Genomic DNA, 16,447 nt, shown 5'->3' with positions numbered 1-16,447 from the left:
CATGAAACCAAGCATCTCTGTAAACACCATTCCATGGAAAATAAAGTGTGTGCGTGTCTGCGCATGCGTGTGTTATTTTGGCACGCAAACAGCTGAGAACTGGTATAAGTGGAAATGATGGGTGGATGCAGGTCTGTGCTAGAGCCGATTCACATACAATAACACATGGGGAGACACCCGAGGACTGTATGTGCATGTTCCTCCCACTCTGATACTGGGAGACCAGGCCTGACTCTGGGTATGAGTGGGCTGTTATCACACATCAATGGTGTGTGTTTGCCATTTTCCCCCCAGAGCTGGAGAGAAGGCCCATTCTCCAGTAGTGTTGTCCAGGGGACTCCCCTCTGTATGAATGTCTGTATCTGACAGCTGCATTTCAGCTCTAACACATAAAGTGAGGTTTTTACAGTTAGCTCAACAAGGAGAGACTTACCGGTAAAAGACCCCCTTTGTGACATTAATAACCAGAACATGGACTGGTTGCCATAATTAAAGGGTTAATAACACCTCTGACACAAACAATATTCAGGCCAGCCAGTCACAGGAGGAACTTCCAGAGATCAGTCTGATTAGAAACTATAGGTCATGAGGCTACCACCAACAGTCATCCCACACAGCCTTTCATACTGTTTTCTATCCTCTAGCCATACATCTGTGATTGTAAATGCATCTCTCGCTTTTAATCTGTTACCACCAGGCTATGCCACAGATGACCTCAAGACTGTTTGTACAAGATAGTAAAGAGAGGAAAAGTGGTGGCATCGGTTGTCCTGTCTGGTATGTCTGTATCTAGAGGTTTCTACTGTAGTGATCTGGCTCCCTCTAAAGGGAGGGACAGTAAAACTATAAGTTGTTGCAAATAGAAAGAGTAACAGTTGATAGTTTGAGCATCTTTAGACCCTCTATATAGGAGCATCTATACAAAGCATGTACAGATCTCAGTAAATCATGAATCTAATCTGCATTTCCTGCAATGTAGGAAGATTCTCAGGAACAAGTGCGATACATTGAATATCCTATATCTGTATAAACCACCTTTTCAAGAAAAGCCAATTGAATAGGAGCCATTACTTGTTTTTATACAAAACACTGAAATACAGAATATTTAAAAAAATTAATTTTTAATGTTGAAAACATTACATTCCTATAAAGCCCCAAACTTCCCATCTTCCCCCTCCCTGTCCCAGATTCTCTCTAAAACGTCAGTAGCATACTCAGAGTATGGCACCCCCTACCCCAGGTATAGACAACTAGATACAGCTGCCGGATGATTTTTGTTGGAGCAGATGCTCGGGGGGGCTGAACATAATAATGAACACTGCAAATTGACCACAACTAAGCTCAAAGAGATTGTATTTGAAAATAATGTCATACCTCGATTAGATTGACACGATAACATCTCTTATGATTTGTCAGAATATTTGGGAACAGATTTCCTAAATTACACATTTTTTTTGCAGGATTCTTGTGATTTTACAGTCTTTTTTGACCAAAAACTGATTGCGGGACGTTTTTGGGTGACCGACTCCTGCCCTACACTCATGCTCACACATTCAGGCACACACATTCAGACACGACAGTAAATTAGGTTAATTTAACATTACAATTCTCATAATTATACTCTCTCAGTAATGCTATTCAACAGTTCGTTATGTACACGCTGGTAATGTCTCAAAGGCTACCCTATTCCCAAAATAGTGCACTAGTCTTGACCAAAGCCCTAGAGTATGTAGCCAACCTTTAAAACCTCATTGGCCAGTTTCTTAGACCCAGATCAAGTCGAATCCTGGAGTAAAAAAAGCATGCTTAATGAACAATCTCTTTTGAAAGTGCTTTTAATTCAGAAATAGGAATAAGGTCTGAGAAACTGGGGCCAAAACTAGTACAATATATATTGAATAGAGCATCATGAGACATCCATAGTCAGTTGGCAGATTCTGAAATTGCACACAATTCCCTCCCTATACAGTGCACTACTTTTGGCTAGAGCCTTATGCACTATACAGGAAATATGGTGTCATTTCGGACACAGACACGTCTGTTTGTTAGTCACAATCAGACTGACCACAAAATTTCCCTTGGTCATTTAACCAGTCTCCCTCTCCACTGTCAGTCCAGTGGATTTTTCTGGGAGTGTTGTGTCCACATGGAGTGGGTTTTATGGCTGTGTGAGCGACCCCTGCTATCCTGACTGCCGCTGGGTTGAGTCCTATGGCTTTGGTTCCCTCGTTATTACTGGACGAGAGAGGGAGGGTTTGGCACAAGGTGTGTGTGTGTGCAGAAGGCAGAGGAGAGACATTGGGGATACAGTTCCTCAGATATAGATCCCATTAGGTTCAAGTGTTCTAGTGTGGAGGGAAACAGTTTGTAGAGGAAACCACTTCCTGCTGCTGGAGTCATTTCCTGTCCCATTCTGGGAGGCCATGAGACTTGGAGCGGGAGTGTGGGAGGGGGTTTATCCTCCAGCTCCTACCATGGCTCAACCCTCTCTCTCGATCCTTGGGTGAGAGCTTCTCCTTTCCCTCATCTCTCATCCATCCCTCTCTCTTGTCCTCCACAAGGGATGGGACAGGTCTCTCCTCTCTTCCATCCCTCTCTCCTGTCCTCCTTTAGGAGTGTGGCAGGTTCAAGCGGTCCTCTATCAGTGTGCTGTCAGGGCCCTGTGACTCCACACACTGCCGGATGGTTGCTATGACACCAGACAGACGTCTGTCCAGGGCGGCCAGGTGAGGCTCGGCCAGGACGGGGTTGATGGGGTCAAAGGTCAGGGCCTGCCTCATGGCTGAACTCAGAGCCCCTGCCCTCAGCAGGTTCAACCTATTCCACGTAGACATACGCACCCTGACAGATGGAGGGAGAGAGAGGTGCAAGAATGTAGAGGAAAAAAACAGCTCATAAACACACTGCAGAAAGGAGAAATGGTTCATGATTACTGACAAATGTTGGTATTTTCTGTGTGTGTGTAAACTCACATGCAACATTGATACAGAGAAGCCAAAATGCTTCTTTCGTCCAGAGCTGCATTCCCAAAACTACAAAACAAGAAAAAAACACAGCAAGATTGGTTAGACACTACAGATGTGCATCTCTACCTTTCAAGACGATTCGATAAGTATCTAGATACATGGGCTCCGGTACAGGAACGATACATTTTGGTTTGAAATTATTCGGTTAGATTTGGTTTGATTAGAGGAACGAATCAATGCGATTCAGTTCAATGCGATTCAATGCATTTGTTGCATAAAAACATTCATTTCCCATTCTAAATTAAAATCTGTTGCTGATTAACCTTATGAGCTGGGCCTCTCTGAGCTGGACTTCTGTGTGTGTGTAAATTATATATATGTCTATGTTATATATAGGCACCTGAGTTGAGCCATAAGGGAAACTGGGCATCTATACCACCCCACTTTCAGTTAGGACAAAGTTAGCTTTTTATCCACCCACCCATTTAAAAAAAAACATCTGAAATCACCATCAACCACTAATTCATTTGTCATTTTTGCAGATGAAATGTGTTAGAGCTAGTAATGTATAAATACTTATCTTTAACAATTAGCTATGACATAGCCAATGAATATATAGCGCAACTTTGGATTTCATCCCAGTCTCAAATCTAATGGCAGCCTGTTCGGAAATTGACACAGCGAGCTTCTCTTCTTCTCCCGCGTTGACCATGCAGTGCGGGGAGCAAAAGTGATTGCTGTATTCGTTATTATATAATCAACTTAACCACTGCTTAATTATGACATCGGGAGGTGCAGGAACAAAAACTGGGCGCGAGAGGAGGGGGGGGGGGGTGACCTGGGGAGCTCTGAGGTACCGGAACGCATTAAAAGAAGCATTGCATGCATATCATCACATTTACGTAGTGGCAGAGTAGTAGAGTAGAAGCGCTTACAGAAGTTGCACACACACAAGGGAAAATGTTAGTAGCCTACAGACCATGAAAAATGTGGCCTTATACAAACCGATTTCATGCAATTCTCTGTCATTTTACATGACTGGAGACGTTACTAGAATCTTTAATACCACACAAATGATCGAAATGACACTGACAAACTGAGATCGATAAAAACGACCTCGTCTTGAATCCATCAATATCCTTGGCCTAGGTGTGTGGAGACATATAGGAAGCTACAATATGAGGAGGAAATGATTGTCCTAAAAATGCGTTCCAGTTTCACCGATTCCCCAAATGATGCGCAGCTCACTCGCCGGTGATGCCAAAAGCCTATCTGTTTTACTTTGTAAAACAATATTTGGAAGTTGATGAGATATTATGGTAGCCTACAACAGATAAATTATAGTCTTCTCTTTTCAGCAGGATCCATTTGCTTTCCAACCTGTGATTTCCATGATAGTATTTGAAATATTGGGAAAGGTTTGTTGTCTGCATGCTGTTCACTGACAGATTTGCAGCACGTTCCCAACTGTAGGCTAGGTTGGTAGGCTATGCCTTGTTACTGGGCATTTTAATGGTGTAGTAGGCTATTCTGAATAATTTAATTTCTTTATGAACAGATGTAACCAATGTGAAACGGCTAGCTAGTTAGCGGGGTGCGCGCTAATAGCGTTTCAATCGGTGACGTCACTCGCTCTGAGACCTTGGAGTAGTTGTACCCCTTGCTCTGAAAGGGCTGCGGCTTTTGTGGTGCGATGGGTAACGATGCTTTGAGTGTGGCTGTTGTCGATGTGTGCAGTGGGTCCCTGGTTCGAGCCCAGGTAGGGGCGAGGAGAGGGAAGGATACTATACTGTTACATTGATACTGTTGACCCGGATCACTCTAAACTTCCCATTTTAGTGGCCTTTTATTGTCCCCCAGCACAAGTTGCCCCTGCGTAATGATCATGCTGTTTATTCAGCTTCTTTATATGCCACACCTGTCAGGTGGATGGATTGTCTCAGCCTACTGCAAAGGAGAAATGCTCACTAACAGACAGTTGGGTTGGGTTAAATGCGGAAGACACATTTCAGTTGGACAACTGACTAGGTATCCCCTTTTCCTAGTTGAAAAGTTGCTAATTAGTTAAAATGCTAAAGTTTTCTGATGAGATGCAAACACGCAACCTTTGGGTTAATAGATGTTTGCGTTATATGCCAACCCACCTTATCGGTGAATCGTTACATCCCTATTGAACACCTGCATACACAATGCCATAACACACTCAGCTCAGCAGATTCATCAACAGGATCAGAGGGAAAAAGAGTAAGGGTGTAATGGTACACATTCATACTGAACCGTTTGGTCCTCTCACTGTCAATTGCATTTATTTTCAGCAAACTTAACATGTGTAAATATTTGAACATAAGATTCAACTGCAGACAAACTGAACAAGTTCCACAGACATGTGACTAACAGAAATTGGGGGGGGAGCCAAAATCATAAGTAACCGTCAGTATCTGGTGTGGCCAAAAGCTGCATTACGTACTGCAGTGCATCTCCTCCTCATGGACTGCACCAGATTTGCCAGTTCTTGCTGTGAGATGTTACCCCACTCTTCCACCAAGGCACCTGCAAGTTCCCGGACATTTCTGGGGGGAATGGCCCTAGCCCTCAGATCCAACAGGTTCCAGACATGCTCAATAGGATTGAGATCCGGGATCTTCGCTGGCCATGGCAGAACACTGACATTCCTGTCTTGCAGGAACTCACGCACAGAACGAGCAGTATGGTTGGTGGCATTGTCATGCTGGAGGGTCGTGTCAGGATGAGCCTGCGGGATGGGTACCACATGAGGGAGGAGGACGTCTTCCCTGTAACGCACAGCGTTGAGATTGCCTGCAATGACAACAAGCTTAGACCGATGATGCTATGACACACCGCCCCAGACCATGACGTACCCTCCACCTCCAAATCGATCCCGCTTCAGAGTACAGGCCTCGATGTAACGCTCATTCCATCGACGATAAACGCAAATCCGACCATCACCCCTGGTGAGACAAAACCGCGACTCGTCAGTGAAGAGCACTATTTGCCAGTCCTGTCTGGTCCAGCGACGGTGGGTGTGTGTGCCCATAGGTGACGTTGTTGCTGGTGATGTCTTGTGAGGACCTGCCTTACAACAGGCCTACAAGCCCTCAGTCCAGCCTCTCTCAGCCTACTGCAGACAGTCTGAGCACTGATGGAGGGATTGTGCGTTCCTGGTGTAACTCGGGAAGTTGTTGTTGCCATCCTGTACCTGTCCCGCAGGTGTTATGTTGGGATGTACTGATCCTGTGCAGGTGTTGTTACACGTGGTCTGCCACTGCGAGGACGATCAGCTGTCCGTCCGGTCTCCCTGTAGCGCTGTCTTAGGCATCTCACAGTACGGACATAGCAATTTATTGCCCTGGCCACATCTGCAGTCCTCATGCCTCCTTGCAGCATGTCTAAGACACATTCACGCAGATGAGCAGGGACCCTAGGCATCTTTCTTTTGGTGTTTTTCAGTCAGTAGAAAGGCCTCTTTAGTGTCCATAACTGTGACCTTAATTTCCTACCGTCTGTAAGCTGTTAGTGTCTTAACGACGTTCCATAGGTGCATGTTAATTTATTTTTTATGGTTCATTGAACAAGCATGGGAAACAGTGTTTAAACCCTTTACAATGAAGATATGTGAAATTATTTAGATTGTTACGAATTCATTGAAAGACAGGGTCCTGAAAAAGGGACGCTTCTTTTTTCGCTGAGTTTATTTACAAAACAAAAACACTCGGCCTACATGGCCCATGTGAACGCTGCGTTGTTAGGCCATGTGAACGCTGCGTTGTTAGGCCATGTGAACGCTGCGTTGTAGGCCATGTGAACGCTGCGTTGTAGGCCATGTGAACGCTGCGTTGTTAGGCCATGTGAACGCTGCGTTGTTAGGCCATGTGAACGCTGCGTTGTTAGGCCATGTGAACGCTGCGTTGTTAGGCCATGTGAACGCTGCGTTGTTAGGCCATGTGAACGCTGCGTTGTTAGGCCATGTGAACGCTGCGTTGTTAGGCCATGTGAACGCTGCGTTGTAGGCCATGTGAACGCTGCGTTGTAGGCCATGTGAACGCTGCGTTGTTAGGCCATGTGAACGCTGCGTTGTAGGCCATGTGAACGCTGCGTTGTTAGGCCATGTGAACGCTGCGTTGTAGGCCATGTGAACGCTGCGTTGTTAGGCCATGTGAACGCTGCGTTGTTAGGCCATGTGAACGCTGCGTTGTTAGGCCATGTGAACGCTGCGTTGTAGGCCATGTGAACGCTGCGTTGTTAGGCCATGTGAACGCTGCGTTGTAGGCCATGTGAACGCTGCGTTGTTAGGCCATGTGAACGCTGCGTTGTTAGGCCATGTGAACGCTGCGTTGTTAGGCCATGTGAACGCTGCGTTGTTAGGCCATGTGAACGCTGCGTTGTTAGGCCATGTGAACGCTGCGTTGTTAGGCCATGTGAACGCTGCGTTGTTAGGCCATGTGAACGCTGCGTTGTAGGCCATGTGAACGCTGCGTTGTTAGGCCATGTGAACGCTGCGTTGTTAGGCCATGTGAACGCTGCGTTGTAGGCCATGTGAACACTGCGTTGTTAGGCCATGTGAACGCTGCGTTGTAGGCCATGTGAACGCTGCGTTGTAGGCCATGTGAACGCTGCGTTGTTAGGCCATGTGAACGCTGCGTTGTTAGGCCATGTGAACGCTGCGTTGTTAGGCCATGTGAACGCTGCGTTGTTAGGCCATGTGAACGCTGCGTTGTTAGGCCATGTGAACGCTGCGTTGTAGGCCATGTGAACGCTGCGTTGTTAGGCCATGTGAACGCTGCGTTGTAGGCCATGTGAACGCTGCGTTGTAGGCCATGTGAACGCTGCGTTGTTAGGCCATGTGAACGCTGCGTTGTTAGGCCATGTGAACGCTGCGTTGTTAGGCCATGTGAACGCTGCGTTGTTAGGCCATGTGAACGCTGCGTTGTTAGGCCATGTGAACGCTGCGTTGTTAGGCCATGTGAACGCTGCGTTGTAGGCCATGTGAACGCTGCGTTGTAGGCCATGTGAACGCTGCGTTGTAGGCCATGTGAACGCTGCGTTGTAGGCCATGTGAACGCTGCGTTGTAGGCCATGTGAACGCTGCGTTGTAGGCCATGTGAACGCTGCGTTGTAGGCCATGTGAACGCTGCGTTGTTAGGCCATGTGAACGCTGCGTTGTAGGCCATGTGAACGCTGCGTTGTAGGCCATGTGAACGCTGCGTTGTAGGCCATGTGAACGCTGCGTTGTTAGGCCATGTGAACGCTGCGTTGTAGGCCATGTGAACGCTGCGTTGTAGGCCATGTGAACGCTGCGTTGTTAGGCCATGTGAACGCTGCGTTGTTAGGCCATGTGAACGCTGCGTTGTAGGCCATGTGAACGCTGCGTTGTTAGGCCATGTGAACGCTGCGTTGTTAGGCCATGTGAACGCTGCGTTGTTAGGCCATGTGAACGCTGCGTTGTTAGGCCATGTGAACGCTGCGTTGTTAGGCCATGTGAACGCTGCGTTGTTAGGCCATGTGAACGCTGCGTTGTAGGCCATGTGAACGCTGCGTTGTTAGGCCATGTGAACGCTGCGTTGTTAGGCCATGTGAACGCTGCGTTGTTAGGCCATGTGAACGCTGCGTTGTAGGCCATGTGAACGCTGCGTTGTTAGGCCATGTGAACGCTGCGTTGTAGGCCTATGCCTCAAGTAAATCTGACTATTCTGTTAAAACAACTTGAGCCCATGCGCACATTGTAATCAAAATGTAATTCTTAATTGCCGAACTTCGAACTGTTTTAAACTTTCGTGAGGCGCAGCCGGGAACTAGTTCTGTACGATGGACAGTTGAAAATAAAACGGTAACAGTATGTCACCACGCCACAAGTGTGCAATGCTGTCAAGGCAAAGGGTGGCTACTTTGAAGAATCTCAAAATATATTTTGATTTGTTTAACACTTTTTTCATTACTACATGATTCCATATGTGTTACTGAATAGTTTTGATGTCTTCCATATTATTATACAATGTAGAATATAGTAAAAATAAATAAAAACCCCAGAATGAGTAGGTGTGTCCAAACTTTTGACTGACTGTATATAGATTTATAAGCCAGGCACATTTAACAGTTGATTGATTATAGACTTTAGTTTGTTTGCTCTAAGCCCTAGTCACACGGGACTAGAGAACATCGGTTATGTAATTATTACCCCAGAATGTCTTATTCTAGAGAATGATTTGGATGGGATTACATTTTCCAACCCCCGCCCTGTAATTCTTTGTTTTTTCCCTTTAAATTGACAGAAGTTTGGAGGTTATTTTCTTGCCGTGAAGATATTTCAAGTCCAGGCGATAACAGGGCGACACTGATAACTCGAGCTTGGTTCCCTAAAAACAAACCTCTTTGGTATAGTGTCGCCATAACATTTGAATTGAGTGTTATGAGAATCATTCGTATATTTTAGAGATCCGCAGTAAGACGTCCTAAATGCCCCCCAGTCTTCAGATGTGAGCTAAACAGTGCTCTTGCACTTGAGATGCGTTTTTTAAGGCTATGGATGTGAAAGTTAACTTACCATTTCCAAACATTTAGGTCAGTTGTATGCTGCTTTGCGATCTATTAACAGCAAGGGTTACATTAAATAGGCTCAATATTTTTTACAGGTGCATATGGCAATATTCTATTCATACGCACAAAACAAATGAACAAAAGCTTTCACTTTGAAAGTTGATACAAGCCCTTCATATATAGGCTATACGCAGCACTTCGTTCAATTTATCAAATCAGTTGTTTTCTTGCTCAAACCGTAAACAACACCTGTCAAACTGACATTTCTCTCAAAACACAGGGATGTCAATTTGCACGGGACTAGTATTATCAGAGGACCTTGGCGTTCGCCAAAAAACAGTAGGTTATTCTGACTGGAATTGTTACTCTCCAGCCATGTACAAATAACTGACAGATTCGGACAGGACTAAAATTACAGATGTGGTGTTTTGTGCACATTACCCGATCTCCCCCAGTAAAACGAACCCCGTCTGAATAGGGCTTAAAGCAAGGGCTGTTTCCTCATCTCTGCTGCTGCTGCCTCCGCAGCGTTGTTCTCAATCCCAATATGCTGGTTCATTTAGTTATTATGCAGATGGCAACATAGGGAAAGGCACAAATTCTACAGCTCACTAAAGATTGTTTTGGAACCGCGGACAGCGACCATACCCAAAGCGGGAGAAAGTGCATTTGTTATAAAATAATACTAGATTTATTAGTGTTGCACCATTATTTGTTTTACATTATATAACCATATAAAATGTCAGTATCAGATGTCTTAGAGTGATGGACTGTGCCATCCCTGTAGCCTCCACAATGGATTAGTCCACTGTGACAGGCATGAATCCAACAGGTGTCTTGGGAACCATTAAAAAAAACAATCGACCAGTCAACAAAGGGGTCAGCCCTACGCTCTTTATAAGCGAACCAAAGCAGGAAGTTTTCAACCAATGCATCCTCTGTTTCACTTAACAGTGACAGCCCATCACATTACCCCACAGTGGGAGATGTACCATGCTAAAGACATGCCCCCTTTATGAGAGTCACAAATGCGCATCTGGCACTGAAGGAGGCAGTGTCATGGTGCGTTCGTAACCAAGTGAGAATTTACCATGACTGGGGAAAATCCACTTGAACAGCTCTCAAACTGGTAATTACTTGTGGGAAACTTGTCCATCACCAACTTCTCCCATATGGTTACCTCTGTCACCTACTTAGGAAATGACCTATATAACAGCATTTTCAGCAGTTAAATTTAACAAAACATTATTTATAAAAAGCAAACTATTAAATGTGTTTTTTTTTACTCTGTTTCCAAGCATAATCGCTGCATTTTTAGTTTATGCTGGTACAGCATGGTATACAGCTGGTATTACGACTTCACAACTGGTTAATTCCCACCAGCAACATGCAGCATCAGAGTGGAAACTTGAGAGGTCAATCAGAGCAATCCAGACAAGAGACAATGCAGGGAACATTGTGAATGTTGAACATTGTTAATTTTCGCTGTACCGAACTGTAACCACAATACGTACCAAACCGTGGGTTTGGTGAACCGTTACATCGCTAGAAAAGAGGAGTGATGTGTGGGATGTAGAGATGGAGACAGAGAGAGGTGAAGGAGAGGTCATCTTAGTCATGTCTAGAGTACCTAAATGTGTTTATACCGTTCGTGTGCTAACATTAGCTACAATAAGTAGAGTGTGTATGTGTTCCACCTCTTTGCGTTATCCAGCAGAATGAGCATGCTGGCTCCTCCATCGTCTTGGAAACTCTCATAATGATGTCGGTCTGCGTTGCCGATGAGGTAATCAAAGATGGCCGTGTCGATGACGTCCAGCAGTCTGGGACCAGCGTCGTACGGAGGCATCTTCTTTACCGCATCACAGTAGCTCTCATCATACTCCCACCTACACACACACACAAAATGAATACTCAAGCACACACAGTTAACATATACACAGACAAATCGTTAATACACACACCTGGCCAGTTTGCCCTCCCTGTAAGTGCGTCCCCAGGGGTGTCTATGTTTCTGGAGCGGCCAGACATCTGGCAGCCAGAGAGTTAACGATCCCTCCATGTTCTCTCCCTCCGCACATGCGGGCTCACTCTCTCTACAGTAGTAACACTTCCCATAGAAACAACTATTATTACCTAGAGAGAGAGAGAAGTTAACCATTTCCATTTAGAGAGAGATCCAGCCCACTGCTGCTTGAACCCAGACACAAAACATTATCTTATCAACGTTTAAGGAGTGGCATACCTAGACGCAAACATATTATGGGTGGGACCGAACAGAGCCCTGTTGTGTGTGTGCTAGCATCTCACCCTGCATTAGAAAGGTACTGAGTAGCTGGTCCGTGGCGACAGGTTTGATCTCAGTCCTCAGGTTGACAAACCTCCCTACCACTAGGGGTGCTCTCCTGAAGCCCAGGATCCTACAGCAGACACAGGACAGACACTCAGATACAACTAACACCAGTATCCAGATTCCCAATCCCGAATGTAAAATGTATATATTTATGCATAAGACCGATACGCATGTGCACGTACCTGTCCAGGTGAAAAGCTGCCACCTCTGCATTGTGTCTATCATAACCTGCATATGGCTCTCCTTCTACCATATAGTCTCTACTATACCTAGAAAAAGAGTGAGGAAGGGAGATGGAGGGAGTGATGGAGAGAGTTATCCTCTTACATAAACCAGAGTAAAAGCACAGTGCCTATTCTTACATAAAACCAGACAACAGACAGACAGAAGTCTGCATGAAACAAGGACACTCAGTTCCTGAGGACTGTTCAGCAGCACAGAACCAAAGAATGGAGTGTGCATGTGTGTTTTCTCGCTCTCACCTCTTGGGTTTAAAGACCACTTTCTGCCCCCCGTCCAGTACTAGTAGAGCTTTGAGCTGGGTGCCCTTGTAGCCCACGTCTGCTCGCTCCACCCTGGCAGTGCCCAACGCGGTGAGGACGGCTGCCAGCTCGGGGGTCTCCTCAGGGTACACCTCCCTTGGGCCCACCCACTGGCCTGCCACCTCCCATGGAGACTGGAGAGTGTGTGTTAAACGGGCACCGCGGGAGAGAGACAGGCCTGCCTCCATCTGATAACACACATGGATAGAAACGTTCATTCATAGCCTACACGCAGGCACCAGCTACAATAAATACACACTGACACAAAAACACAACCCTACCTTGCGGAAGGCTCTGAGGTCTCGTCGGCTGGCTGCGGACCCCTCTCCTCCGTCCAGCAGAAAAAGTTTGGCAAGCCCCAACAGGAGTAGCACAGCAACCAGTACAACCACACGCTGCTTCAACTTCATCTCCTCTGCAACCTCAGACACCACCCCTGACCTGTGAGTCCCCCTCTTCACCACCTCACCCCTAGAGCATGGCACCTGCCCCCCCTCTAGTCGCTTCCCCCTCCCAGCTCCAACACACACCCTTCTGAAGGGCAGGTGTGGATCTCTGTCTCACCACAAGACCCACAGCTAGACCAGGCCCCTACTGTACCAGCAACCGGCCTGTTGGAGGTCAGAGAGGACATTAGTGATGAAAAACAATTAGATATAAAAACTTAAACTTGTTGACAGACAAACAGAAAAAGCAGGAGCCAAGATGCTGGACAGGCTGGTACATGATTGACAGGAGCATGATAAAAAACGAATGTATAATTACTGGGCTCAATTCGTAACATATTACAACTCTAATCTGTGTCATCAGAGCTGAGAGAGACACCCATAAGCAGCCAAACTTGACTGATTCCTGGATCCACACCTGGGGTTTTAAACAATCACTTTACTGACAACATAACACCCTGCCTAACCCACTGGCTGTTCTCCCACCAGTTACAGGATCAGTTACAGGATCCATCTAGCCTATCACTCCCTGTCTTTCAAAACAACATTTTATGTTTTGATATTGGATAACACCTTGCTTTGGGCTGTCAGACAGTGACCCTCGTCTGTCTGGCTCCACAGCTCCAAGCAAACTGGAATATTAGCCGGTCCTCTCCCCCAACAGAGGAGAGTTGAGTTGGGGTAAAAGAATAAGGACAGGACATGAAGGCTCCAAAGCAGGGCTCCTCTCATACAGACCCACGTCAGTTGAGATGGATGTATTGATCGGTTGGTAATGGTCAGGACAAAGATATTGATCAGATTGTCCATAGATGGAGGTTGTTGTGCTATTTGTGGCAGATAAGCAAACTGCCTGCAACATATCAAATGAGCCTGCATAACAATAGAGATACCTTTGAGATACCGTGAGCAACTTGTCCTTGCCAGAGTTATGTATTTATTCTAAATGTATGGCTCTGGTCCTTTCAAAAGAAAGGTTATTTAGGGAGCCCAAAATAGACATGAAACCGACTTGAGAATTAATTTAAAAAAATACACACTATACCAGAAAGTGTATGTACTGGGTAGTTAACTGAGGACAACCCGTGAATTAGCCGGCTAAGTTATACATATAAGCAACCCGTGTCTAGCAGTGCCGGTGGCCACGCAGGCAGGAATGACTCTAGTTGCATTCCACACAATCGGTAATTCATGGGACCAACTACATACACGTCCCACTACTGTGGAAACTCTACGCTAACAGTAGTTGGCCAGCTAGTTGTTTGAAAATCGCAAAGGCCCACACGGTTAGTTTGGCATTTAGCAAACGCTTCGTTGATTTTAGAATAAATCTGCATCGACAGCTGCTAACGCTACCGTATAGTCCGTTTTGCTTTCGTCCAGCAATGCAGTACTGGTTAGCTAGCCGGCTAGTTAGCTAGCCGGCTAATCGGGTGGTTAGCTAGCCGGCGAGTCGGGTGGTTAGCTAGCCGGCGAGTCGGGTGGTTAGCTAGCCGGCGAGTCGGGTGGTTAGCTATCCGGCGAGTCGGGTGGTTAGCTAGCCGGCGAGTCGGGTGGTTAGCTAGCCGGCGAGTCGGGTGGTTAGCTAGCCGGCGAGTCGGGTGGTTAGCTAGCCGGTTAGCTGGGCGATTAGCTAGCCAACTAGCAAAGAAACGGTTAGTTATCTAAGTTCGTTAGTTAGCTGCTACTTAGAAGTACAACCTGTCTAGTTAGTAGCTAACGTACTGATAGCTGACGAATTGCATCGATATTTTCCATATCAAAACTTGCGTTGAAAGCTGACAAGCGTGTGCTAACTAGCGAGCAAGCTAACAGACATTATCAAACATTCTATGAATGTGATTAAAAGGCTACTGATTACTTTAATGTTAGCTTGCCAACACCGTTGATTGCAAAGAAATAGCTAACGTTACCTCACAACAGCCATCGTATTAGCAAGTCTGATCAAATGGCTTACCTTTTCGATTACGGCTACTAGGTGTTAAACGAGATCAATGTGTTTTCAATGTTGTGTGTGAAATTGTGTATTATTCATCGATAGGCTGTCAAAAAAATCCGCGTTTCGTCAGCAACACTTAAACAGTTGTTCCGGGTCACGGAATTTTTCCAAATAAAAGTCCCCCACTTAATAGTGGAAAAATGAGACAACTATTGTAAAGTAGACTGTCTGTAGAGTGTGTATAATATGTATGGATTGAAGGTAGAAGCAGAAGTGTTTATTAGTTTACTCCAATTGGGGGATCCGTGGAAGGGTTTGCGGGGAATAATAATAAAGGTATATTCTTTTTAAAAAGTATGTATGTCTATATAGGTATGTGTATGTATATATATATATATATTTACCATATTTTTTTGGTAAATATATATATCCATACACACATGCATATATATATATATATATATATATATATATATATATATATATATATATATATATATGCATGCGTGTATGGATATATATATTTACCAAAAAAATATGGAGGATTGGAAATGATGCAGACAATTACATTGGAAGCAACATTCTTTCCGCAATATTAAGCTGATCCCCCCCCCCCTCCAAAAAAACAAAAACAAAAGAAAATAGTGGAAAAGTTTCAATAACTTGTATTTATTCATGATATATGACACATATGTCTAAACATAAACCAATGATTCATATTTAAGTTACATTTGCATAAAATGTGGGTTTTAAAACATGTCCCAAAGTCAGACAAATGTCCTCATTGCAAATCACTGTATACAGTAGAGGCTGCGGAGGGGAAGACAGCTCATAATAATGTCTGGAATGGAGCCAATTGAATGGCATAAAACCATGTGTTTGATCTATTTGATACCATTCCACTCCAGCCATTACCACGAACTCGTCCTCCCCAATTTAAGTGCCACCTACCTCCTGTGATGGAATACATATTGGCGTATAGAGCAAAAACTATTCTGGCTGGTGCAGTACAAGTATTGTAGGGAATACTTAGTAGGGTAATAGTAGAAAAGTGTCATTAACCTGTATTTAACAATGATTCGCATTTGTTTATATTTAAGTGACATTTGCATTAAATGTGGGTTTTAAAACATGTTCCAAGGTCAAATAAATGCCACCAATGCAATACACTAGCTATAGTATGAATTACATTTTGGCTTATAGAGAAAACTATTTTAGGTGCCGAAGTAAAATTGGGTTTGAGATTACTCACTAGGGTCTATAGAATATATATATATATATATATGTACACCTTCCAACAGGTCAACAACCCTAAGCACACAGCCAAGACAACGCAGGAATGGCTTCGGGACAAGTCTCAATGTCCTTGAGTGGCCCAGCCAGAGCCCGGACTTGAACCCGATCTAACATCTCTGGAGAGACCTAAAAAAAAACTGTGCAGCGATGCTCCCCATCCAAACTGACAGAGCTTGAGAGGATATGCAGAGAATGGGAGAATCCCCCCATATACAGATGTGCCAAGCTTGTAGCGTCATACCCAAGAAGCCTCAAGGCAGTAATCGATGGCAAAGGTGCTTCAACAAAGTACTTTGTAAAGGGTCTGAATACATATGTAAATGTCAATTCAGATTTTTTGTTATTTGCTAAAA

The 16,447-nt window shown here is 44.9% G+C and overlaps 1 protein-coding gene across 1 annotated transcript; it reads right to left on the bottom strand.

Moving 5' to 3' along the window:
• Positions 1-1,104: 1,104 nt before the first annotated feature.
• On the bottom strand, positions 1,105-14,963 carry fam20b (FAM20B glycosaminoglycan xylosylkinase). The gene is made up of 9 exons (XM_021604208.2): positions 14,817-14,963; positions 12,695-13,024; positions 12,354-12,601; positions 12,054-12,140; positions 11,829-11,938; positions 11,483-11,654; positions 11,216-11,407; positions 2,973-3,032; positions 1,105-2,841 (listed from the first exon to the last, which is right to left on the bottom strand). The coding sequence occupies exons 2-9, from the start codon at positions 12,821-12,823 to the stop codon at positions 2,610-2,612; spliced, it is 1,230 nt and encodes a 409-aa protein (XP_021459883.2). The 5' UTR covers positions 12,824-13,024; positions 14,817-14,963; the 3' UTR covers positions 1,105-2,609.
• Between the last annotated feature and the right edge of the window lie 1,484 nt (positions 14,964-16,447).

Source organism: Oncorhynchus mykiss, chromosome 5 (assembly GCF_013265735.2).
Source record: "Oncorhynchus mykiss isolate Arlee chromosome 5, USDA_OmykA_1.1, whole genome shotgun sequence".
NCBI classification, from domain to species: domain Eukaryota; kingdom Metazoa; phylum Chordata; class Actinopteri; order Salmoniformes; family Salmonidae; genus Oncorhynchus; species Oncorhynchus mykiss.
This window is presented reverse-complemented; position numbering and strand designations above follow the sequence as displayed.